The sequence below is a fragment of the Camelus ferus genome, unplaced genomic scaffold (genome assembly GCF_009834535.1).
Source record: "Camelus ferus isolate YT-003-E unplaced genomic scaffold, BCGSAC_Cfer_1.0 contig313, whole genome shotgun sequence".
Taxonomy (NCBI): domain Eukaryota; kingdom Metazoa; phylum Chordata; class Mammalia; order Artiodactyla; family Camelidae; genus Camelus; species Camelus ferus.
In genome coordinates this window covers 1,381,964-1,405,928 of record NW_022588524.1, presented here as the reverse complement: position 1 = coordinate 1,405,928, position 23,965 = coordinate 1,381,964, and the positions used below count along the sequence as shown (strand labels likewise).

The 23,965-nt window shown below is 49.8% G+C and overlaps 1 protein-coding gene across 1 annotated transcript in view; it reads left to right on the top strand.

Annotated features, from left to right (window-relative positions):
• Positions 1-20,887, top strand: part of SPATA48 (spermatogenesis associated 48) — a 35,366-nt gene extending 14,479 nt beyond the window's left edge. The window contains 5 exon segments of the mRNA XM_032476280.1: positions 765-832; positions 6,455-6,496; positions 7,794-7,901; positions 16,259-16,366; positions 20,691-20,887. Of these exon segments, the coding sequence (XP_032332171.1) occupies positions 765-832; positions 6,455-6,496; positions 7,794-7,901; positions 16,259-16,366; positions 20,691-20,814 (450 nt within the window). The 3' untranslated portion in view covers positions 20,815-20,887.
• Positions 20,888-23,965: the final 3,078 nt, after the last annotated feature.

The window sequence follows — 23,965 nt, the reverse complement described above, 5'->3', positions numbered from 1 at the left end:
ATTGTTAAGAATTATGGAAAGAACAAAGTGAATATATGCATTTATGGAAATTTTTATGAAAATGCCATAATCATAAAAGTCATCAATGTCCTTAAATACATTAATATCTATATTGAAATTTTAAAAGTTTCATTTAAAGATTACCTTTTCCTCAAGTCATTTGCAAAGACTTGATTTAAAAAATCTAAATGTCCATCGACAGATGACTGGATAAAGAAGCTGTTGTCTATTTATACAATGGAATACTACTCAGCCATGAAAAAGAATGAAGTAATGCCATTTGCAACAACATGGATGTCCCTGGAGAATGTCGTTATACGTCAAGAAAGCCAGAAAGAGAAAGAAAAATACCATATGATGTCATTCATATGTGGAATCTAAAAAAAAAAAAAAAGACAAATTAACTTATGTATAAAACAGAAACAGACTCACAGGCATAAAATACAGACTTATGGTTACTGGGGGGAAGGGAGTGGGAACAGGTAAACAGGAGTGCAAGATTTGCAGATACTGACTGGTGTATATAAAATAGATAAACAAGTTTATACTGTATAGCACAGGGAAATATATTCAATATATTGTAGTAGCTCTTGGTGAAAAAGAATATGAAAACAAATATATGTATATTCATTTATGACTAAAAAACTGTGCTGTACACCAGAAATTGACACAATATTGTAAACTGACTATACCTCAATAAAAAAAAAGAAATTACAGTATCTTGTTAGTTAAATATCTGAAATTCGTTTTGGTGATGATTGCAGATGGTCGGTGGACTCTGGGACAGGTTTCAAACGAGATCTTTCTTGGCCCCAGTGAAACCAGTTAACTTGTAAGTTGTATCTGCTAACCTTGTCATTATCACTAGACTTCTCACGTCTTTATCGTAAGACTCTGCTGCTCTGGCCCTGGGCTACAGAAAGGGTGGGGCTGTTCCAGGGTCCTCAGACTTCCATCCCCTGGACTGGAATGAGAACCCAAATCCAGGTCCACACTCAGCATTGCCAGCTTTCTCTTGTCTTCTCTCAGCCCTTCCTAGAATTTAGACCATTAAATACACCACAACCATTTAAAAATAGGGAGTGTTTTATAAATAATTTGAGATGAAGAATTATAATGTTGTAAAATTCATGGACTTCAATGGATTGTACATTATTTTCTGTCAACTTTTGTACCATGGAGTTTTTTTGTGTTCTATTCATGCTAGAAACAATGACTGTGTTACTAATCTTCCCACACAAGTAATTTTGTGCATTTAGTCTAAAAAACTTGGTGTTTCTGTCTTTGAAAATGTCACAATTTTGTCTCTTTTTTTGGTTCTCATTTTAACCGACCATCCAGCCATCACCTCTGTTTTTATTTTTTTAATTTATTTTTGAATATTTCCTGTATAACAGTGTGTCAGTAAAAATGTGATATAATCTGTGTATCTACTTCCCAACTTCAAAAATAAACCATTATTAACACCAGGGAAGCCCTGAAGTACATCCCTCCACACAGGTGCCTCCCTAAGGGGTCACTGTCATTCTAGACTTGATGTTTCACATTTCCATGCACCCCTTTGATCCTTAAAACATACGTGTTATTCTTAACCGAGACATGGAACTGTGTTCCGTGTTTATCAGCTCATTATAAGTGACATCAAACATATATTTATCATCCAACTTAACATTTCTATTCAGTACTGTGTGCATGAGATTCACACATGCTGGCACCTCTCAGTGTTCATTTTCCCGGATGCACCAGCTTCCGTGAATGGATATACTGCAATCGATTCATCCAGTCTCATAACTTAAATTTTTTTCTATTCCAGTTGGAAACAGTGTCCCCGTGTCTTTATGCACCCAAGTATAAAACTCTTCCTGGGTTCTATATGCACACCCTCACAGCTACAATTGCTATGTCATGAGGTGTGCACTCTATTTATGTCCTCAATGTGGTACGTCATTCTCCAGTTTTGCCAGTGGACTCAACCATCGGCAACGTGGGGTTCCCACTACCGCACATCGGGCCCAGCATGTGGAATCTTCGAATTAAAAAAAATTCCAATCTTAGACGTATGAAATTGTGCTTCATTATAATTTTAACTTACATTTACCTGGTGGCCAATAAGCATTTTTTTGGGTAAGTTATGACTTATTTGGGTGTTCATCTGTGTAACTTACCTGCTTTTATATTTTGCCCCTTTTGCAGTTAGTTTGGTGGTTTTTTATGTATTAATTGCAGAAATTCTTATGTCTGTTGTTCTGGATGGGAAGGGACAGACTGGGAGTTTGAGATTTGCAGATACTAACTGGTATACATAGAATAGATAAACAAGTTTACACTGTAGAGCACAGGGAAATACATTCAAGATGTTGTAGTAGCTCACGGTGAAAAAGAATATGAAAATGAATATATGTGTGCTCATGTATGACTGAAGCGTTGTGCTGCGCACCAGAAATTGACATGACATTGTAAACTGACTGTAACTCAATAAAAAAAATCACACAACACACACAAAAATCCTTTATTCATAATATGCATCAAAATATCTACTTCTAGTTGGTGACTTTCTCTTTTATGGTGCCCTTTGCTGAGCTGAAGTTTTGAATTTTAATATAACTGAATTCATCAACATCATCCTCTCTGTCTTGTTATTTTTGTGGAATTTTAAAAATAGATCTTCTCCCTCTCCAGAAGTAGTAAACATACTATTCCTCTTTACTTACTTTTTTCCTCTAAAAATTTCAAAACTTTGCTATGCACACTTACCTCTATAAACCACGTGAAATCCACTCTTGCTTTCGGTGTGACCTAGGGTTCCATTTCTCAGCACGGCAGGCAGTTATCCTGGTCCACTGTAATGAGCAGCCCCTTCTGAGTCATTGAATGAGTGCTTCATAGCCTATGGGTTGCAGCCCATTATTGGGGAGTCACAGTCAGCATTTTGTGAAAATTAAATAGAACAGAAAATCTAAGAATGCCTCACAGGGAACTTTAAACAGATACGTGTATTCTGCAGCAAATACTGTGGCCAGTTATGAAGAACAGCATGAGACAGACAGATAAAGCATAAGAAAAATGTAGGTGACCACAGTGAAGTTATGCCATCTTTTGTTCCCTGGAGTTTTCCCTGATTTTCTGGTTTGATGATGGTCAAATTGATCATTGCCTCAATAGGAGAGTTTTTAATCTTGCACATTTAATTTTATATTTACTTAATTCACAGTTAATTGCAGAGCAAATATGGGAGTTTTTTTAGTCTTAGCAAAATTAACATGTTTTTGACAAATTTCAATTATGGAAAAATAACATCAAAGATGACACTTTTAAAATCTTTCACACTTGTATGTATCACTTCAATAAAACCAGCATAAATTGCCCTTTAAACAAGGATTTTTTAAATTATTAGAAGGAAAAAGAACAACAAAGTGGAAACATGGAAAATTACAGTCAAGTTTAAATCCTGAATCTGAAACTGAGAATAGTGACAATGTTGAGAAAAAATACTAAGTTTCGTCAGCAAACAGATTCCATTGAGCCATATTCTAAAAGTAGCGTGTAAAATTCTTGATAAAGATTATTTAAAAAGATCATTTTGCCAAATATGTAGAATGATCTCAGTATAAATAGTAGATTCCAAAGTATAAATTGAATGGTAGTCATTTAATAAAAGATTAAAACATTCAAAAATATAAGATCCTTGTTAACCCAGCAAGCTGAAATTATTGGTAATCCTGTTCAAATGTCTGGTAAAAGAATAAAGATGTAAATTATTGACATTAACTCAATATTATGTGAGTGCTAATAAAAAAATGTCATCATCATCTTTTTATTTACGTATTGTGTGGTAGAATAGCACACAGCTCACCCGGTTTATACAGGTCCATGGCACTTACAGTTTCAGTGATTAATCATCCAATGAACTAAAGCTAAATGTCTGCGTTCTGCCCCATCTCCGAGCTCCTGAGGGTTCCACACACCCTGGTGCCTTCCTCTGTCAAATGTTGCTCCCATGAGCAACAAAACCTATGTGTGAATGCTTGTAACAGCTCCATTCACAGTCTTCAAGACCTAGAAACAACCAGGCCATCTTTTACCAGGGGCCGCTGGACAGAGGCACGAGGGCACACCCATGTGGTGGAATACTAGTCAGCCGTGAAAAAGGACAGAGGCGACACCAACAATGCAGGGGCATGTTAAATGCATTTTGCTCAGTGAAAGTGGTCAGACCCCAAAGGTCACATAGTGCACGATTGCATTTCCATGACATGCTGGAAAAGGCAAAACTCCAGAGATGGAGATAGATCGGTGGCTGCCAGGATTTGGGGGAAGGGGAAGATTTGACTACAGAGAGCCTGGAAAGGAAAATGTAGGGGATGGAACAGCTCTGTACAGATCTGTGGTGGTCTTTTTATTTGTCAAACCCTTAGAACTATACACTACAGGGAACAAACTTTACTAAATGCAAAGTAAAAAAATAAATGGATGGATGGATGGATAGACAAATTGATGGATGGATAGATAGATAAATGGATGGATGGATAGATAGATAAATAGATTGGATGGATGGATAGATAGGATGGCTGGATGGATGCATAGATAAGATGGATGGATGGATGGATGGATGGATGGATGGATGGATGGATAGACAGATAAATAGATAGACAGATAGATAATCTACCAGGATGTTGGGAAAACCCAGGATGGAATGCAGACACGACTGACAAGTGTTTCTGTGTTACAAATGACGTAACTGTATTTAAGTGGATGGGGAGACAGGAGCGGTCCTAAATTAATTTGGACTTTCATACATTTGGAAACAGTATTTTGACCAAAAACTGTACGGCTAAAGACAAAAGGAACTATCTGCGAGCACCGTGCGCTGCTCAGTACGTGCGTTTCTCGCCAGGAAATGGCCGCAGTTGTAAAACTTCTTGCATGCATTCCAGGTTTGAGCAGAAAAGTTGACGGTCGGTAGGAGGCGGGTTTCGCACTGTCCAAGAAGGAAAGCGCAAGTAAATGGGGCGGGGGGAGGCTAAGCGTGGACCCTGCGGTGCTGGATGGGTTAGGAGAGGCCCCGCCAGCTTATATTTGCAGGCAGACCTCGTTTCACTGCGCTTGGCAGATATGACGTTATTTACAGACTGAAAGTTTTCAGCCGCCCTGCCTCGAGCAAGTCTGTCGGTGCCATTTTCCCAGCAGCCCTGGCTCACTCATGTCTCTGTGTCACATCTGGGTAGTTCTCCCAGTATTCCGAACTTCCCCATTATCATCGCATTTGTACTGGTGACCCGTGATCAGCGATGCTTGATATCGCTGTTGTGACAAGTGCACAGCCCACTGAAGGCCTACACGATGGTCAGATTGCTTAGCATTGAAGTATTGTTTAATTGAGGAATGTGCTTTTCCTTAGACATGACGTTCTTGCATGCTTAATAGACCCCCCTGTTGTACACACATAACTTTTATATGCACTGGGGAACCCAAAAATTGTGACTCCCTTTACTGCGGTGTTGGCGTTATTGCCGTGGTCTGGAAGTGAACCCACAACATCTCCGAGGCACCCCTTTACGTACATATGCAGAAAGTGGATACAAATCTCTGCAGATATGTGGGTAGACACGGGTGCGTGTCTACCCACATATTCCTAGTGCTGGCCACGGAGAGCACCTGGCGTTTAAATGCCATTCCACTTAAAAAACCACGTTGAGACCCTTGGAGAAGTGGCTGGTTCCAGGGTCGGAACAGGGAGAACACAGTCCGAATGCCCTGAGTACCTGCAATCTTGTGAGTTTCTGCATTTCCTTGGGCCACGGTGGTGGCTTCAGCTCCGGGGCATCCCTTTGTGTGGACATACTGGCTCTCCACCCTGGAGGACCACACCGGCTGGTCAGGGAGATCCAGTCAGACGTGAGCATCCTGTGTGTCTGAGAAAGGGGGAGGTCAGCTCTGCCAAGCATCGCCTGTTTGCTCACTGGGGACCCGGCACAGAAACGCCCGGGAGGAAGCGGCTTTGAAACGGAAGCGTCAGCAAAGACGTATGTGCCTTTGGTCGCTTGCCGTCAATTTGTTCTGCGCTTGACTTTCGTTTACAGCGGTATCTTTCTCATTTCACTTTAGCTTTAGTTTTTTTTAATGCCTTTGCCAAATACGTACAAAAGTTTCAAAATTATTTGGGATCAGACTGTTGGCAAGATTTTAAAATTGCTACGAATCAGCGAGAGAAATAACGGAAATAATGTGACCCCCACGGGTCTTAAACCAAGGGGATGGATGCTAAAGGGAAACTCAAGTTTTCACCAGGGATAAACTGCGTCATTTCTGTTTTAAAATCACCGCCTTCGGGAAGCCAATTCCTGTGCGGTATCCCGGAATATTTGTTTTAATTTTAATAAGAGAAATACTGAAATAGTCTGGTGTGTAGGAACCTAATGCCAGTGACTCAGTTGCCTGTATCTTCTTTTCTCAGTGTGAGTCCGAGTTCCAGAAGCAAATACGTTCCCCTCTATACGTAAGTAATGTTTCTTAACGTCCCCAAAATGACTAGATTTACATCTAGTTGTCTTGGCTTTCAGCTCACTCATGTCTGTAATTCACTTTTTGGAACAACTTCTGCTTTCTGACCAACTTCTGGTGTCTTCCTAGCGTGGTACCTGCTGAAGGTCAGGAGTTCCATCGAAGATTTGTTAAAAGATTTTGGTGAATGAAGGAAAGGGGGACCGTATTTTCAGTTTTCCCAAATTGGTTATTTTATGAAATGAAGTACCTTGGGTGCGACTAACACTGGGTGTTGTCAACCAGAAAGACTTATTTTTGACGTGGAAATGGGGCCGCCTGCTTTTCTAAATTTAAGTCTGGCTGTCCATGGGTGGCAGAGATATGAATCTCCCACCACGTGGGGTCTTCTTGGCCATAAATAGAAGGAAAGAACTTGTTTTAGTCTGTCGGCTGCTACAAGAAATGTCACAGACCGGGCGAGTTACAAGCCACGGACGTGTCTGTGTCACGGCTCTGGAGGCTGGAAGTCCCAGACGTCCGGGTGACGGGGCTCTTCTGGGTCACAGTGATGGAGCGGGGAGCTCTGTGGGGTCTCTTTTGTAAGAGCTCTAATTCCTTTCCTGAGGGCTCCCCCCTCATGACCTAAGCACCTCCCACCTCCAGCTACCGTCACCTTTGGGCATCAGGATTTCAACCCGGGGGGGTGGACACAAACAATCAGATCATGGTACCTTGGAAGGAAGCAAGCCAGGAAAGGGGGGGGATCCGGGCCCTTCATCCTTGCCCCGCATCATGCCCGGCTCTCTGCTCCACTGCGGAGCAGACGCCTCGTTCTCCTAGTGGCCCCAGAAGGACCTCAAGGACACCCCCTGACTGGTGTCCCCTAAGCGGACCCTCTCTCTGGATCCAGAGCCGCATCACTGGTTGCCCAGCATCCCCGGCACCTGCCAGGTTCCCAGCTCCACAGGAGGCCCCTTGGCCCTGGGCGAGACCCGTCCCCGCCTGGCCCCAGGCCGCCTCCCCATCCCAGAGGAGGACTTGTCTCAGGGCTGCAGGACAGCGGCCTCTCTGCTCAGAATCTCAAACCAGCTGTCCCTCTCACTCTGGCTCAAACGTAAGATCAGCTGTTACTCTGAAAAATCTGAAGTCTACCTCCTTTTTGTTCCAGCATCGTGGTTCATTTTTTATGTATTGATCTATTTTGGCAAGATTTCCTCTGTAAGTTAGGATATGTTCATCTATTTTTTTTTTTCTGTTTGTTCTAACCCCCCCCCCCACCACACACACATCTTTTCTTTTCATCCTGACAGTGGCTGTGTGCAGTCTACAGATGCCGATGACCTTGACAACCCCTGGGGCGACATCACGTCCCTCGCCAAGCCCCGGAGCTCGGAAATTCTCCGCACAACCGCGAGTCGGTGAGTTGCTCTTACGGTCACTTCCCTTTATTCTTAGGGGGGAAACGCGGCGACCGGCTTTGCTAAGCAGGAAGGAATCAGCAGAGTCCTCATGCTGAGCTGGGTCGGGATGGAAGCTGCCCGTCCTCTGTAAGAGCTGGAGTTGGTCACAGAGGAGGTGGCAGCTTCCAGCATTAGCCTGGGCCTCTGCAGCGTGACATTCTGTGTTTACCAGTGGAGACCCCGAGGCTGGGAAGTCACTGCCCAGGATTCGCAATGGCCCATGACCGCAAGCTGCAGTCCTGGGTTCTCGTCCTTAAACCACTGGGAATTTGATACCATCGATTTCTGCAATGACTGAAAAGCTCTCAGGAAAGATCTTGCAGGACTGCAGTGTGAATCTCGAATGTATTTTAAATATTAATTGATTTCTTTTTTTTTTTAAACCATCAGTTGTACCCACAAAACCAACTAGTTGAATTCACATTGGCTGTCCTTCAGACCTAGCCTACATCTTATAATTTATTTTATTTTATTTTATTTTATTTTATTTTATTTTATTTTATTGAGTTACAGTCAGTTTACAATGTTGTGTTAGTTTCTGGTGTCCAGCACAGTGATTCAGTCATATATATATATATATATATATATATATTCCTTTTCATATTCCTTGTCGTTACAGGCCATTAGAAGGTATTAAATATAGTTCCCTGTGCTGTACGGTATAAACTTGTTGTTTATCTGTTTTATATTTAGTAGTTAGTATCTGCAAATCCCAAAGTCCCAATTTATCCCTTCCTACTTCCCTCCCCCACTGGTAACCATAAGTTTGTTCTCTACGTCTGTGAGTCTGTCTCTGTTTCGTAAATATGTTCATTTGTGTCCTTTTTTTAGATTCCACGTATAAGTGACATCATATGGTATTTTTCTTTCTCTGTCTGGCTTACTTCACTTAGAATGACATTCTCCAGGTCCATCCATGTTGCTGCAAATGGTGTTATTTCATTCTTTTTTATGGCTGAGTAGTATTCCACCACCATGCTATAATAACTTTGAATTTTCCCCCTGGGGAATTCTGACTCTCTGATTCTTTGGACTCCTTAGCTAAACTAAAGTATTTTTCAAAACTAACTTTTGTTTCAAAGTATATTTCTGTAACTTATTGCTCTGATGAATTAAATAAGTTGATCTATTTCAACAAAAAAAAAAAAAGAAAAAGAAATGGGTACATAAATATTCCAGGCACTGTGTGAAAGACTTTGCCTTCACATAGCTTAAAAATCTGAAGGGCCGGTAAGCTGTGCACACCAGTAATTTTAACACAAAGCAGGATGGAGTGGGTCTGAGGAAGAGTGTATTGGTTTGGTCCTTCTGTAGTTTCTGCAGGGAAACTGGTAGTGTTGAATGTAGTAATTCTGAAAAATTTTTAAGAAAGGACATGAGGATAAAACCAATTCAAAATATGCCCCCGGCATTAAAATTTAGACAGTTTCTTCTTTGCAATGTGCGTCTGAATTTTGGAACGTTTTACGAAACATTCTTAAAAGACTCAGAGGGTGTTCTTTCCGGTCATTCTCCAAAGAGAGTGGAGAGCAGTCCGGCAGCTGCTTTATAATCTGAGTAAATCGGGAAGCAGGCCCTCCCGCCCCGCCTGTGTTTTGGGAAATTGTGCGTGGACCCTGCGGAAGAATTGAAGACGCTAACTGTACTTACCCAGAGTGGACACTTGAGGGCCCCCGAGGCTGCAAAGTTTTCTTCCTGGGACTCTAGTTGTCGATTTTTAACGGGATCTTAACCTCTTAGCACAAAGAAATGCTTTCCATTTTTACTGTGAGATACTGGGACAAAAATACGCATAGCGTCATATGTAAAATACAAACTAAAATAGAGGTAAATGCCTGTGTGACCTGGGCCAGGCGAGGGGAGTGGTATTTTATTAAAATCTCGCCGCCTCACTCGTCGCCTGGGCCTCCTTCCCTGCTGGATTTCAAGCCTCTCCCTGGCTTGCTTTTCTCCCTGAACCTCTGGATGAAATGTCCTGTCTTTTCCACGGTTCCACACTGAGCAGATTACGGAAGAATGCACACAGTGCGATGCCATTTGCATGAAGTCCAGAACCCAGAGACACAAACGTCCTAACTCTGGGCCAAGCAGCGTGTAGAGGACCATCCTATTCAAAAGGAAACCTGAGTCTCTCTCTGCTTCCTCCTCTTAAACTTCCTTAAAGGAAAAGATCTTCATTGTATGATCTTTAAGTTTCCGCTCATGACCATGACATTTATTCGTGGCGGGGGAGCCGTGCCCGCCCCACCTCCTTCAGTGGAGGTCCCATTTCAGAGTCCAGGCTACTGACTCCTTGGGCTTAACTGGTTCCCCTGTCAGAATCACCAATTTCCCCAAAAGGCAAATGTTTTCAAATTTTCCTCATTAACCGATTTTGTATTCTGGCCACCAAGTCATTTGATTATACTAAATTTTAAAAATAGCTTTTTTTTTTTAAATTGTAGAACTGAATCTGATTATTAGGGGGGGAAAAAGCACAGAAAACAATTAATAACAATAAAAACATAGCCAAAGTTCCACACAGAAGCATAACCCATCACCATTATTAAGGTTTTGACATATTTCCATCTGTTGTATGCGTCTTGAATCTTTCTTGCATATATATTCACACAGCCTGATCCGTGTACACTTTTTACTGCCTTCACATTACAGTGTCATCCTGGGTGCATCTAATTGTAACTCATCCTAATTTTTATTCTTGTAGATGTGCTGTCATTGGCTATTGCATTTATGTTACATGTGTAAATTCTCTCCATTTTTAAAATTTTTGCTATGATGCTGTCAAACACTTTTTAAGTGAATCTTCTGCACGATTTGGAATTATTTATTTACAGGGGAGATCCCTTGAAATGCATTAAATGGGGTCAAACTATATCAACGTTCTGAAGCATGTTGCCAAACATTTTCCTAGAAGTATTATGTACGTTTACAATTAGGTTTCAATTTTTAACGGGATCTTAACCTCTTAGCACAAACCCAGAATTTACGTTCAACGTGGATGCTCGGACACCTTCGATAATAGCGTTAAAACTCACCAAGTATCATATTTCTTTTCCTTCCAAATGTGTTCATTGTAAAAACAGTTGAAATACGTTTGTACAAAGTAAAATGCTTCTTTAAAAATAACTCAAGTACGTTTGTAAAAAGTAACATATTTCCTTAAAAATCATTCAACTACGTTGGTAAAAAAAGTAAACCATCTCTTCCATTTGAAATCCCAATATTGAAAGTTGATACATGATATGTCCTTTTAGACTGTTGCCCCCAGCGTGCCTGGCTGGCTGCAAGGCGGAGACAGCGGCCCGGCCCGACGTGGTGTGCGCATGCGCGTGCGGGCTGTGTGGGTGGGGCTGAAACAGAACGTTTTCCGTGACTCTTAACATCTGTTTTCAGTGGCTGCACGCTATCCCACTACGAGCTATGTTATCGTTCACACAGGCCAATTCATTACAAAAATATTTCCTATTATTTAAAAATACAGCAATGAACAACCTCCACATAGATCTTTGCACAGTTATGCATCCGTTTCTGTAGAACGGTGCCTAAAAACAGAGCTGCTGCACAAACTGTCTCATTCAAATCAAAATGTTTCCTGATTTGGCAGGCATGCCCAGTTATTAAGAGATATTTAGAATTAAGGAACTGAAGGCATTAAGTCCGTTTCCACTGAGGTTCCTAACTGGGACCTAACACTGGGGACCAGTTTAGGGACTGGAATCCACAATCTCCATTGGATTCAAGAGGAATTCGTGAAGCTCGGGGCACTGTGTAAGCATTACAAAAAAAATAAAAATAAAAAGACAGAGATACGAGTCACTGCTCACTTATAATCTGTGCCAAGCAAACAAGTTAAAGTCAAACTGACATAAGGATTCCCCCCCATTTTTTTTTCCCCAAATCTGATTTTTCTCTTTCTCTTAAATACTAAGGCTGTATTCTTTGCAGGAGCTTAACGGACCAGGGTGACGCGAAGTCTGTTTCCTGTTGGTGTTTATTTTGTGGTTCCATGTCGTTTCAGAATGCCTTGCATTCAGGCATCGCCACAGAGAAGCACTGACCTCTGCAGCCAGGACCCCAGGGCATGCAGCCTCGCCCTTCCCTTGGAAAATGGAACCTGGCCTTTCTTTTGCCATGGAACCCCAGTATCTCACGTCCGTGTGTCTCAGCTGGTCCAGATCCTTTTCTTGACCAGCGAGGCCCCTGGGGCTCCGAGCTGGACGGGTGCCCATCCAGGCGACAGAGCAGATTGCTGTGCAAGCCCCCCGGCCCCGCCCCCGGCCCCGCCCCCGGTGCTTTCCAGACACCGTTTGCCCTTTGGTTTCCCAAAGCAGCCCGGCCCCTTCCATCAAGCTGTCCGTCTGTCGTTTCAGCACTTTGTACGGTTTCATCTTCATCTGTGCCTTCCCCTCAGTTGTCTCTGACGAAGCATCAGCAAATGATGAGGACTTGACCCACCTGGGCAGCGGCTGGCCGAGGTCGCAGGCGGGAGAGGAGTCCTCCCCTGCCGTCAGCTCCTTTAAGAACATCTCACCACCACAGGTCTAGGACAAGGCTGTGAACAGGAGGTCCCTTCCCCAGGGCCTCTTCTGCCTTTTCAGCGGACTTTCACAAACAGTGTGATGAGGCCAGAGCTGCTGCAACAGGCTTGAACCCCCAGGAGACCGACAGGAGGCTGGGATGGCGTGCGTGGTGTCCGGAGCCTGGGTCACTCATTCCGGGAGCCGTAGGAGGACGGTGCCCTGTCCCCAGGGCGAGCCGCCGGCCTGGGAGCGCTTGCCGGGGTTCAGCAGTGGCTCGTTTCTGCGTTCCCTTCCAAGAGCAGAGGAGGGGACGAGGCCAGCGAGAGGAAACCAAGTCCCGAACAGATCCGGGGCCCCAGCATCTGATCACATGCCGAGAAACGCAGTTGCACCCCACCTTAGTGTGCCCTGTGGCCCCCTTCCCTCAGCCCTGCCCCCCACACCTGCACGATGTCAGCAGGCGACCCGGCCCCCAGCCCCCCGCAGGGAGCTGCGGGCCCCCCGACGCGGGTAGACCATGGCTCGGAGGGTTTTAGCTCTGGGCCCAGGCTGTGCCGGTCACTGTGTCCCCCTGCGCCCGGCCTCCTCTGTCCCCCTCCGACGCCCCCCTCCTCCTCTGCATCAGTGATCTGTGCCGCACGCAGGTCTGCAAACCTCTAGTTGTGCATTTAACGAATGCACTCATTGATGGGAGCGTTCTCGGGAGCCAGGCCTGCTCGGTTTCCGCCCTCAGTCAGCCGCTGGCAGAGAACAGCTCTCAGTAAACGGGAGTCAGAATGAACTGAGCTTAGACAAACCTACACCCGCCGTCCGCTCTGACCTCACAGAGCTTCCTGTCTGGGCCTGAGGGGCGCTTCCCCCCCGAGCCCGCTGGGTAGGGCTCCGTTCTGCCACCAGCCAGCTCAGGGGTCTCCGGGCACATCACTTAGACGTTTACTAGAGCCTCAGTTTTTGCATCTGCAAAATGGGCAGGACACCGAGACCTACATCACGGGTGTTGTGAGATTAAGTGAGCCACCTCGTGTCCGTGTTATAAAGGGTGCTGGGCTACAGGATGCACTGGGTGGGGGGTCACATCTGTAGCACCGACAGACGTCGCGTGCACGCTGAAATTCTAATGCGCGCGTGCGTGACCCACCTTCCACCTATAACGTGCTTTTCCCGTGTTCTCTGCATTTCCTGCTTAGCTCTTAATCCCACACCACCCGGGCCCCCTTCTTCTAACTGAAGCACTGCACTTCCTTATACTCTCAAGGCATTTAACTTCTCTTTGATTATGCTTTGTTGAGCAAAGCCGATTAGTTGCAAACTGAGGCAGTGATTGAGTCAAGTTTACCCCCAAGTTCGCACCATCTCGGCTTCTTTTTGGCAAGCGGGCCCAAAAGGAGGCGTTCAGAAGGCTGGGAGCCATGGAACAAAGACAGAAGGGAAGGCCCCTCTGGCTTGCAGAGGGCTTCCTGCTCCTCTTGGTTTCCCGTAAATGGGAGAGTGGGTTTGAAGCGACAGCCGGTCTGGGAACAGTGTCTTTGGGAACATTGATTGCTTCTTCCATTTAAAAAAAAAAAGCCATGTCACGTCGCAGCAGCAGGTGGGCAGGTGGAGCCCAGAGGCCCTTCCCTTCCTGATGCCAGGCCGGCGTGGCGCGCTCCAGGCGGAAAAAAGTCCCCTTGTGATGTCGCTGCCAAGGGGTTGCAGGGAACAGGGTCTAGGAGCAGCGTGGGTGAGGACTTTCGTTTTCAAACACTTGGCAGTTGGTTACACAACTGAATTCGTTTCTCAAGCCTGAGCAGCTCGCCTGTAATCCAGACGCCTGGCTCGTGCGTGTTGTTTTTTTAGCTGCGAAGTGATACCTTGTCATTATTCTCGTGTGACGTGTGATAGCGGTGAGTGTCGGTAACCTGCGTGCCACGCGGCACGGGGAACTGGCTGGACGTCGCACGTCGAGCCCTCCTCGTGATTTTGGCAAATCTCCTGATTCCGTCTGTGACTCCTTAGCGGATTCCTGAGAGCCATTTTCACCCTGCAGGTGTTCTAGGGGCAGTGGAAAAAACCTGTCACCCAGAGGAAGGGGATTTCCTTTGTAACATGCATGGAAGCTTTAATGAATCTTAAGGGGAGAGACCGACGCCTGGATGATCTTGCCCCATTTTTTTTTTTTTAATTGCTTCTCTGACACACAGCTGTGATTCTTCGAGAAAATTCCAAGGAGCCCTAAAGGCCACTGCCTGGAAGGGGACAGTGGTGGTTCGCCCCCCCCGGCTCCCTCCACCAGACCTGAAACACAGACTTCCAAACCTCGATGCCCGCTAGAATTATCCGGGGAGATTTGAAGAAAGCCCCTGATTCCCAGGTCACACCCCTGACCGATTCAATCAGTGTCTGGGGACTGGGGGGGAGCTGGGCATCGTGACCTTTGAAAAATCCCCGTGAGTTTTCAGTGCTTACTTTGCAGACTGCCTGCCTTCCCATCCCTCCAGCGGCCAGGGCTGGATGCACGCTGCGTTCTCCACCCACCGGGCTGCTGTCTTGTCAACTTCTTGTTCCTTTCAAGGCTTGTATTTCAGCTAAGTTTAGTTGAGCAGGTGCTCAGCTACTACGTGCTTTCCCGTTCGCTGACTCCCTCTGAGCCCAGGGTGCCTGGAGAGGCGGCGTGCTGTGTCCCGGCCACAGGTGACCCAGTGGCCAAGGGGTCGGTAGAGCCAGCTTGGAAGGGAGGCCCGGCTCCCTGAATTTGCTGGTCTCACAAGATCCGTTAACTCCTGCTGCATTGGGGTCCCCTGTTTCATTGTGCACAAGCCAGTGGGTCACGGACATGCGGAGGGCCTGCCTTCCCACCCTTGAGCTTGGAATTATGACCCTTCCGTAGCCGAGGTCTGGGGCCCAGGGGCCCAGATTGGAGCCCCACCCCTCAAACACTCGGCTGTCCCTGCCCTGCCCTCTGCCGTCTGCCTGGCCCCTGACGCTGCAAGGGCCAGCCTCCCTGGAGCGCCCTGTTTGGAAATTTCCTCCTAAGGGAAATGGTCCCTGGAGGTTTCCTTGGCTTGTGGGGGGTGTGGGGAGGACGCGAGGGGACTAAGGGACCCACAGGGGAGCTGTCCCCTGGCCTTCTGCAGAGTCTTGGTTATGTCTGTGCATCACCTGGGAAGAGGGACAGGCCGAAGTGATGCCCGACTCCTGAACAGGGGCAGCCCTGAGGCACACTGACACCCGGCCCTGCCCTCCCACCAGAAGGCCAGCGACGGCGGGCTTCTCCTCTGCCGCCGGGAGCTGGGCCGGCGCACCGGCAGGACTCCCATGTTCTTTTTCATTACTGGTGACTACAAGACATTGAATGCAGTTCCCTGTGCTGCACAGTAGGACCTTGTGGTTTATCTGTTTTATATGCAGCAGTGTGTATCTGCAAATCTCCAACTCCCAGTTTATCCCTCCCACCCCCTTCCCTGTGTGCGAACGCAGGCCTGCCCTTCTGTACAGGATGAGGGTCCGCCTCCATCAGGAAACAGAGCCCAGCGCTGAGTCACGCATGCAAAACACATGCACATGCAAACAGCGGAATAACATGGACTTGAAGTTTCTCTGGTCCTGGAGCAGGGCTGTCATCGGCACCGCTCTGCATCCCAGTGCCCCCGCCTGCACGGAAAATTTCCGTGGAAATTTCCAGACCTTACACAGATCAAGACCAATCACACTGCGTCCTCCCCCGGGGTCGTCACATGCGGGTGCTGGGGACCACAGCCATTTTATAAATTGCAATTCTCATTTCCTGTCTTCCCCCTTTTTACCTCTTTCCCCTAGCTCTGCACATATGCCTGGATATGCTGGTAAGGTTCATTTCGCAGCCACCCACCCGGCAAATTCGGATATTCCATCGACGACCCCCTCTCCAGATTCAGAAGTGCAGAGGTAAGTGTGGGTCCTGTGACTCAACGTGTTCAGGTTTGTTGCGGGGTTGGGGGGGGGGTGCGGGGAGGGGGCCCTAATTACAGTTATTCCATTAAAGAACAATTAAGTCCTAAGAGTAAATTTACGTGGTTTAAAAAATTAGGGTGTCAAGTCCAAAAAGACAGGAGAGTCCATTTTCCCATTTAAGGAGCATTTTCAGATATTTAAAGCGTGTTAGGTGAATGGCCTCTTTGCATCTCGGACTCACAGCTCCTTCTGCACCATCATCCGAACACGCAACCGGGGACATGAGACGTGCGTTCACATCTTGTGAATAACCACCTGATTTTTCATAAGAAACAATCTCGGATCGGAAGCCATATATATATGTATGCATTAGACACCATTCTGCAAACTGAAAACCGGAGACGTTAGCTGGGGGGGTCACCCAGACCCCGTTCCCCGAAGCTGCTGGGGGGAGCGGCACGGCACCGCTCATTGTGACTCACATTTGAAAGCGTCGGATGGAAGCCTCGGCCTTGCAAGCGAGATGACACGGCTCTGAAAATGCACGTGCAGGCTTAACCAGGTCCAGTCGCCGGGCTGGTGCAAGGAAATCAGGTCTCCTGGTGGGTCGCTGTGTGCCTGGGAAGGGGAGCCAGGCAGCACCCCCTCTCCCCCAAGGGTGCCGTTTCTCCTTTTTGGTAGAGAATCCATTTCTTTACCAGACGCCGATGGCACATCCACTCTGGACCAGGCACTGTTTAAGGCACTGAGCGCACAGGGTTTGAACAGAAAAGATCCAACAGCAGAAGGGGACTCAAGCAACTCGGCAGGGTGGGGGGCATGGCTTTGGAAGGAGACAAGGCAGGGTGACCATGGAGCTTGGCAGTCAGGGAGGGCTTCCCGGCGGTGACCTTCAGGCCGAGTCGGACCTTGTGCCCCAGTGGACTTTTCTAAATGCTCCGCGAAGGGCCCCCTGGACCAGGGTTTGTGGTTCACACGGCCGTTCCCTCTCTTGCTCACTCATCTGTCTGCTCACTCTGATGTTTCACCGGCTCGGCCGTGTGTTTACGGCGCCCCAGGAGTTCGCAAGGATTAGACCCAGCTGGCGAGGGGCTCACAGTCTAAACGTGAGCAGGGGACACGCAGCTGTCCGTGAGGACGCCGAGGTCATCGGGGCACCAGCCAGTGTCTGAGGCCGCCCCAGATGCCGGGGCTTCTAGCGAGGCAAGCATCTTGCTATTGCGGGGACGGATGAGGAAACCGCGTGCAAGGTCGCAGGGGGTGCACGTGGGGCACCAAAGGGGACTGCACGGAGGAGGTTGTTCCGCCGTGAATCTGGGACGAGGGGAGTTGGTCCCACGGGTGCTTGAGGCCAGGGCTCTGCTTCCTCCTGGGACCCAAGACAAGGAGCCCCTCACCACCCAACTGTGGGGTCCCCGGAAGGCGGCTCCGGGTCCTGCCTGCCTGCCGTCGTGGGAGCTGCGTGCAGAGGGCCCTCCGCCCCGGGCGCGCGACCTAGTTCTACAGGTGGTGACCATCGGGGAGCTTCCCGCTGACAGTGCCGTGTCCCCTGAGCTGAACGTGGGTTTGACAGCCGTCTGGTCTAGGCCATCGGATGAAAAACGTCTGAGAGGAGGTCGCTGGCTTTCAAGGCTAGTGCTTTGCATTCAATTGATTTTCTCTCAAGACACATTATTAAGTTTCTTTTTGGGGTGGGGTAATTAAATTTACATACTTATTTTTAGTGGAGGCACCAGGGATCGAACCCAGGTCCTCGTGCATGCTAAGTGCACGCTGTACCCCTGAGCCACACCCTCCCCACAAGACACAGTTTTCAAATGTCACAAATTTGTTTGCAAAGGCAGGGCTGCTGGAAATTTAGACAACGTGCTTTATTTCAGGCAGAGGACCCAAAGAAACCATGTCAAAAGTAAATGCAGCCTTTTATCTGTCGTGGAGACTTACTGTCCAGAAAGAGCTGCGAGGACGCTGTGTCTGGACCATTCACGATGGGGGAGGGACCAAACTCAAAAGCCGCTTTTTCGGGGCGAATGCCAGCGGTCCTGATCCCTGACCTTTTGGTTCACCATCCATCGTCTCGCCCCAAACATCTCAGACCTCCTCCCCGACGGCCTGTTGGCCTAGAATGTTTCCACAGTCACCAGACCTCTAGGTACCCAGTGTCCCTGTGCATTTGAAAGAAATCTTTATTTCTGCAGAAAACTCATCCTCCCCGTCACTGCAACTGTTACAGGAGAACCTGAGCGTTGAGGCCACAGGTTCACGTCCGTGGCCCACCCGCCCTCACCCCCCAGGCCCTGCGCACACAGCTGTCACCCGCTGCCCCAGGGAGGGGACTGAGAACCCCCCGAGCTGTCTTCCCCGGGGTCCTTGTTCTCTGGGTGCACGTCGGCTCTGGAAACAGTGACAGCATCCCAAGGGCCACCCACTAAGTGACAGTGAGCGATGGGGTTGTGCTCTGCCGGGTGCCCCGGTCTCCGCCCCCACCTGCGGACGCGCACCTCGGGCAACGGCTCCTGGAGGGCGGGCGGCTCGGCCGCGAGGAAGCCCCCGAGACGCTCCGGCTGGACGAAGCCCCGTTCTAGCAGAGGGACGGCAGCCTGGAGCAGGGAGGCCCGGGCTCTGCGTCCCTCCGGCCCTGGGACCAGAGGCCTCTGAGGCTCTCCATCACGAAGCTGTGCTCTGATTTTGTTTTTTGGTGACACTATACTGCTTTTTGGCTAAAAATTTCCAGTGGAAGTGGGAGTCTAGGTCTGTCTCTGGTGAGTGTCACGAGAACCCAGCGAGCAAGCCTCCTCTTGGTCGTGGCTGCCGGGTCTCCCGTGATGCGCCCGGCTGTTCCTGGGCGCCAGGCGCTGGCGCTCGCCCTCTCCGCTCTCCGCACTGCGGCCCCGTCTCCCAAAGGCCTGCCCACCCCCGCGGAGGCCGCGTCCACACCGCTGTGTTCCCGCGGCCCCGAGCTGCTCCAGCGGGCCCCCCCGCCCCCCCACCCCCCCATCAGAATGTCTGCTCCCACCGCAGTTCTGTGTCCTTTCCTCCCAGAAAGACAGGCTCTCACTTTTCTAAACCTTCACAGCCTTCCCGCTGAGCTCTGGGCCCTCTTCAGCGCTGCTCCCCCAACCCCCGCCAGCGGCCTCCATGCTGGAGAAATCAGACGTGACCCCCCCCCAACTCCAAGCTGCCGTCCGGCACTCCCACCCCTTCCTTTCACTCCTAAACGCCTTTAAAAAGTGAACAGCCCTTCCCGTCCCCCCCCACCCCACGTCCTCCCAGCCCGCCCCTCCCCAGATCTTGCGGTGGAATGATGTGACCGGGAGGGACCTTTGAACCCCCTTCGCGCCCATTTGCCGGGGACCTTTGTGGTTGATGGTCTACACCGGCGGTTTGGGGCCAGGCGGCTTGGGCCGTGACTGTGAGCACCAGGGGGCTGAGGGCCGTGTGGTCCCCGTGCCACACCTGGAGCGAGCTGTGCAGGACACCAGCAGCCCCCGGGGCTTGGCCCTGAGACGTGATGCCACGCAGCAAGGAAGGGGACTTGGGACGAGATTGGAGGGGGCGCGGGAGGTGGGTCAGAAGGGATGCTGTGGGCCTCGGGCTGTGAGGGGACGGGCCTGCGCCCTGGACCCCAGTCTCCATCCAGCCCAGCGTCTCCTGCGCGGTCCTTCTGGCCAGGGTGCACTTCCACGGAAGAATCACGAGCTCTCACTCTGACGGCCTCTTTTCCCGACGTAATAAAAAAAAATAATCAGAGCACAAAAACAAGGCCCTTCAGGTCCCGCGGCCGTGGGCTCTGTCACTCCTGCCGCACGCAAGCGTCGCCGTGTGCTCGCGCACGCGTGTGTGAGCCAGCTGTTCAAGACGGATGGCATGACGCGTGTCCACGGTGGGCGGACGGCCCTGGCCATCAGCCGTGTTTGGAAAGCATCGCTTGCCTCCTAGTCGACATTTTCAGGTCTTTTAATTTTCACGGGAATCTTGGTAGGTCATTATTGCCCTGGGATAGGTGAGCCAAGGACACGTGAGGTCAGGGGCGTCGTGTGAGGGCAGTCAGGTGTCCCCAGGGGCAGGGCGACACCGGCTCTGGGCCCTGCACGTGGCCCGTCCACCCCCACCCTCCTCCCACTCTCCCGTTCGCTGCCAGCCCTGCCCACGTGCTCCGTGCCTCCCACCTTCCCGTCTCCCTGAACTCTGACCTCGGCCTGCACCGCCCTGCCTTCACCCTGAGCCCCGTAACTATGAGTTGGAGAACATACGAGGTTGTATGTTTTATTTACATTACGTTTATTTTTCTTTCTGTTTTTCCTCCACCCCGTTCTAGCGTCTTACGGCAAGCAACGGTGGTCGACGTGTTCCGTCACCAGGCCCCGCTGTCCCGGATGGTCACAACTGTGAAACCCTACAACCCCTTCAATAAGAAGGAAAATGGAACGGTTGGCTACTGAGAGACACCCGCCCTCCGAGGGGGCGGGGCCTGAGGCACTGCACAAGGTGCAGGGGCAAATAAAGGAAATTTTAAAAAGGCACGTTTGGAGTGTGTCCACAGAATCTGACAAGGCTGGGTGGACCCCAGCCTCGGTCATTCCCTTGGCTCAGCCCTGGAGTGCCCCCATTCCGTGATGGCAGTCAAGATTTTCTGGAAGCCACCAGCAGTGGAGGTTTTATTGTAGAGGATTCTTCTTGAGAGTGGCGATGCCAGGCTGCCTGGAGGTTTCAGGCTGAGGGACGGGTTGTAACTGCAGATCATAGATTCTGCAATCACAGATTATCCCGCCCAAAACCTGTATGTTGTTAATGAGAAAGCCGAGTGCTGAGAGAGACAGTGGCGTTCTCTTCACAGAGGGTGCATCACACGGAGACAGCACCTGTGGTGAGGAAGACCAGAGCCTCCGTGGCCTGACTCCGGCGTTTCAGAGAGAGGGAGGCACTCCCCGGGCTCCGTGAGGGTCTGAGGCAGGAATGGCCACCACGTCCACTTTAGGGTCAGCCCATGGCCTGGCTGGGTCTTGACCCAACTGAGCACCAGCTTCAGCGTCACCCAGGTGTGTTGTGGGCTCGTGGGACCCTCCGTGCACCCACGCATGGTTATGTTCCTATACCCAGGCCTGTAGGTCCTGTTAGGGTCACTGGACCCTGCAACCCCACGGCAGGCATTTCGCAAACATCCTGCTATGTTATGAACAGGCCGCCTGAGACCAGGAGAAGGGAGGTTTTGATCTAAGGTCACGCAAGTCATAACTAGCAGGCTTAGAGCTAGAGCCCAGGTTTTCTGAATCTAGAAAACTGCCCCGCTCCATTTCTCTGCAGACCAGACCATCTGTGCATCACTCAGGAATAAACCAAACAGAAGCGGAACGCCTTCTCCTTCTCCCAGGAGATCCAGGATGCACCAGGGGTCCCCCAGAGCTCCCCGCATGTGTGTAAATCCTTTGGGGGTGGCTTGGCGCTGCTTCTCCCACTGGAGGGGCAAAATCAGCTATTTTGGCTTGGGCCTCTCCTGTTGCTTCGGCTGACAACTCGAGAGACTTGGATGTTGACTGCAGACCCTCCCCGAGCACTGCCTTTCTGCCCAGACAGACAGGAAGGCATGCGTCCGTCCGTCCACCCTCCATCCGTCCTGGGGAGCCGACTCGCCTTCAAGGAAAAGGAGTGACTTCACCTGAATCCGACCTTGCAATTCTAATTATTTTCAGAAAGAGCAATTCTCTCTCTCTCTTAAAAAAAAAAGACAAACAAAAACAAAAATCTTCATCTCGGAAGATTCTCACCCAAACACACGCGGGGAAGTTGAGCCCCGCCCGGGGAGTGGATTCACGCACGTTAGTTACGTCTCGTGAGCTGACGTTCTGCGGTGGACGTCCACATTGTCAGGAGGCGTTGCTGCTCCACAGCCGAGGCTCCTGTTGGTCATTCTGGGCTTTTCTACGGCTAGGATGCCGGAAGCACCTGACCCCAACCCCAGCAGGCCCCGATGATTGTGGCCACCCTCCCAGTGCGGGCACCGGGGCGCCCGCCAGAGCTCCCAGCATCTCGAAGCTGCTTCTCGGAAGATGGGGGCCTTGTCTGCAGCGTGCCGGGGGCCCCTGCAGGAGAAGGGAGGGGGCGGCTCTGCATTTTAACCCCCCCATCGGCTCAGACGTCCCCCCTGCGACGCTAAGGTGCCAACCCCGCCCCCCGCAGACCTGGAGTCCAAGGCCAGCAGAGCGGTACCCGCATGCCTGGCCCTCGCCTCTGGATGTGAGCCGTGTGACTTGGGTCTCCACGGTCAGCAGTCCAACTGAAAAGCACCGAGATCAGAGGAGGCACCTACAGGGGGAGCCATCTGTTTGCCAAGCTCCGAATTCTGCTCTTGGGTGTTTTGTATCCACACCTCCCGAGGCTGCACTGGCCACGTGCCCTCAGCCCCTCTCCCCACAGCTCGGGCTCCCCTAAACGTTACTCTCTCTGCTTTTATTTCACCCCGGGGGCGACACAAACACAGGCCACCCCTGCAATTTTGTAAGACGTAGGTGGAAGACAGGGTCAGAAGTTAGTAAGGAGGTCACAGGAAGAGAGCCTGAATCTCAGGCAGGATTCAGACACACAGATGTCGAATGTGTTCCCATCAGCGTCTCCTGTGCAAAATGGGGCAAAGGAAGGAGGCACCCACACTGGGTCGAATGGGACATCTGTCCTGTTGCCTCCGTGGGGAGCGACCTCCAGTCCTGACAGTCCTGCCCAGAACATGCTGTCCATGGGAGGGGGCAGATGGCCCAGAGGGAGCAGCCTGACGGCCCGGACTTCCTTTTAATAAACGCGAATGTTCTAAATTCGGTCCCTTCGCTCCACTGAGCCTGGGGGAGACCGGCCGCTCCTGCTCTCTGGGAATCCAAGCGCCCTCCGCTGTGATCTGTAAACTGCTGGAGCACACGAGACAGAAGAGGAGGCAGAGGGACCAGAGTTAAGTCAGGAACAGGTGTGCGTCTTCGTGAAATACATTTGCAGGATTATTTTTAGGATGTCTGCGTCCAAGGCGGTGTTCTGTCATCACCATTTTTGTGGAAAGCCTGGGAGGCGAGGAGGCACTCTGGCTGCAAAAACGGGCTTCAGGATCGGCCCAAAGGGGGTCCGAGTCCTGGTTCCCACTCTGCCCACGTGAGCCGCCTCAGCGCTCCGAGCCGCACGCAGGATGGGTTTAATGGTCGCCACACAATACAGAGACTCTCACTACCGGACAGAACACGGGAACGTGGTCTTCACTCTGCTGGTGCACATTCGTCTTTCCACAAACACCCCGAGACGCAGCCACAGGGGAGATGCCTGCGGTGCAGGGGCGCTGGGTCCTCGTCCAGCGCTCACGCCACCCAGCAGCCAGGAGCCAGGGAAAAAGTCGGCTCACGCTGATTGTCCTAAACTGGCCACGGATGACAGCAGTGCGTTAATCTCTCAGCTCCGACACGTACACAGACGAACTCCCCAGTCTAGTAAATTGAGCAATTTCTCTTCCCAAAACTATGCTGCACTTTTCAAAACAAAAATACATCCTATTGAAAGACAGGTGTCCTCACGTACACACACAGAGATACACTGAACGGATAATTATGTGTCTTTGGCATA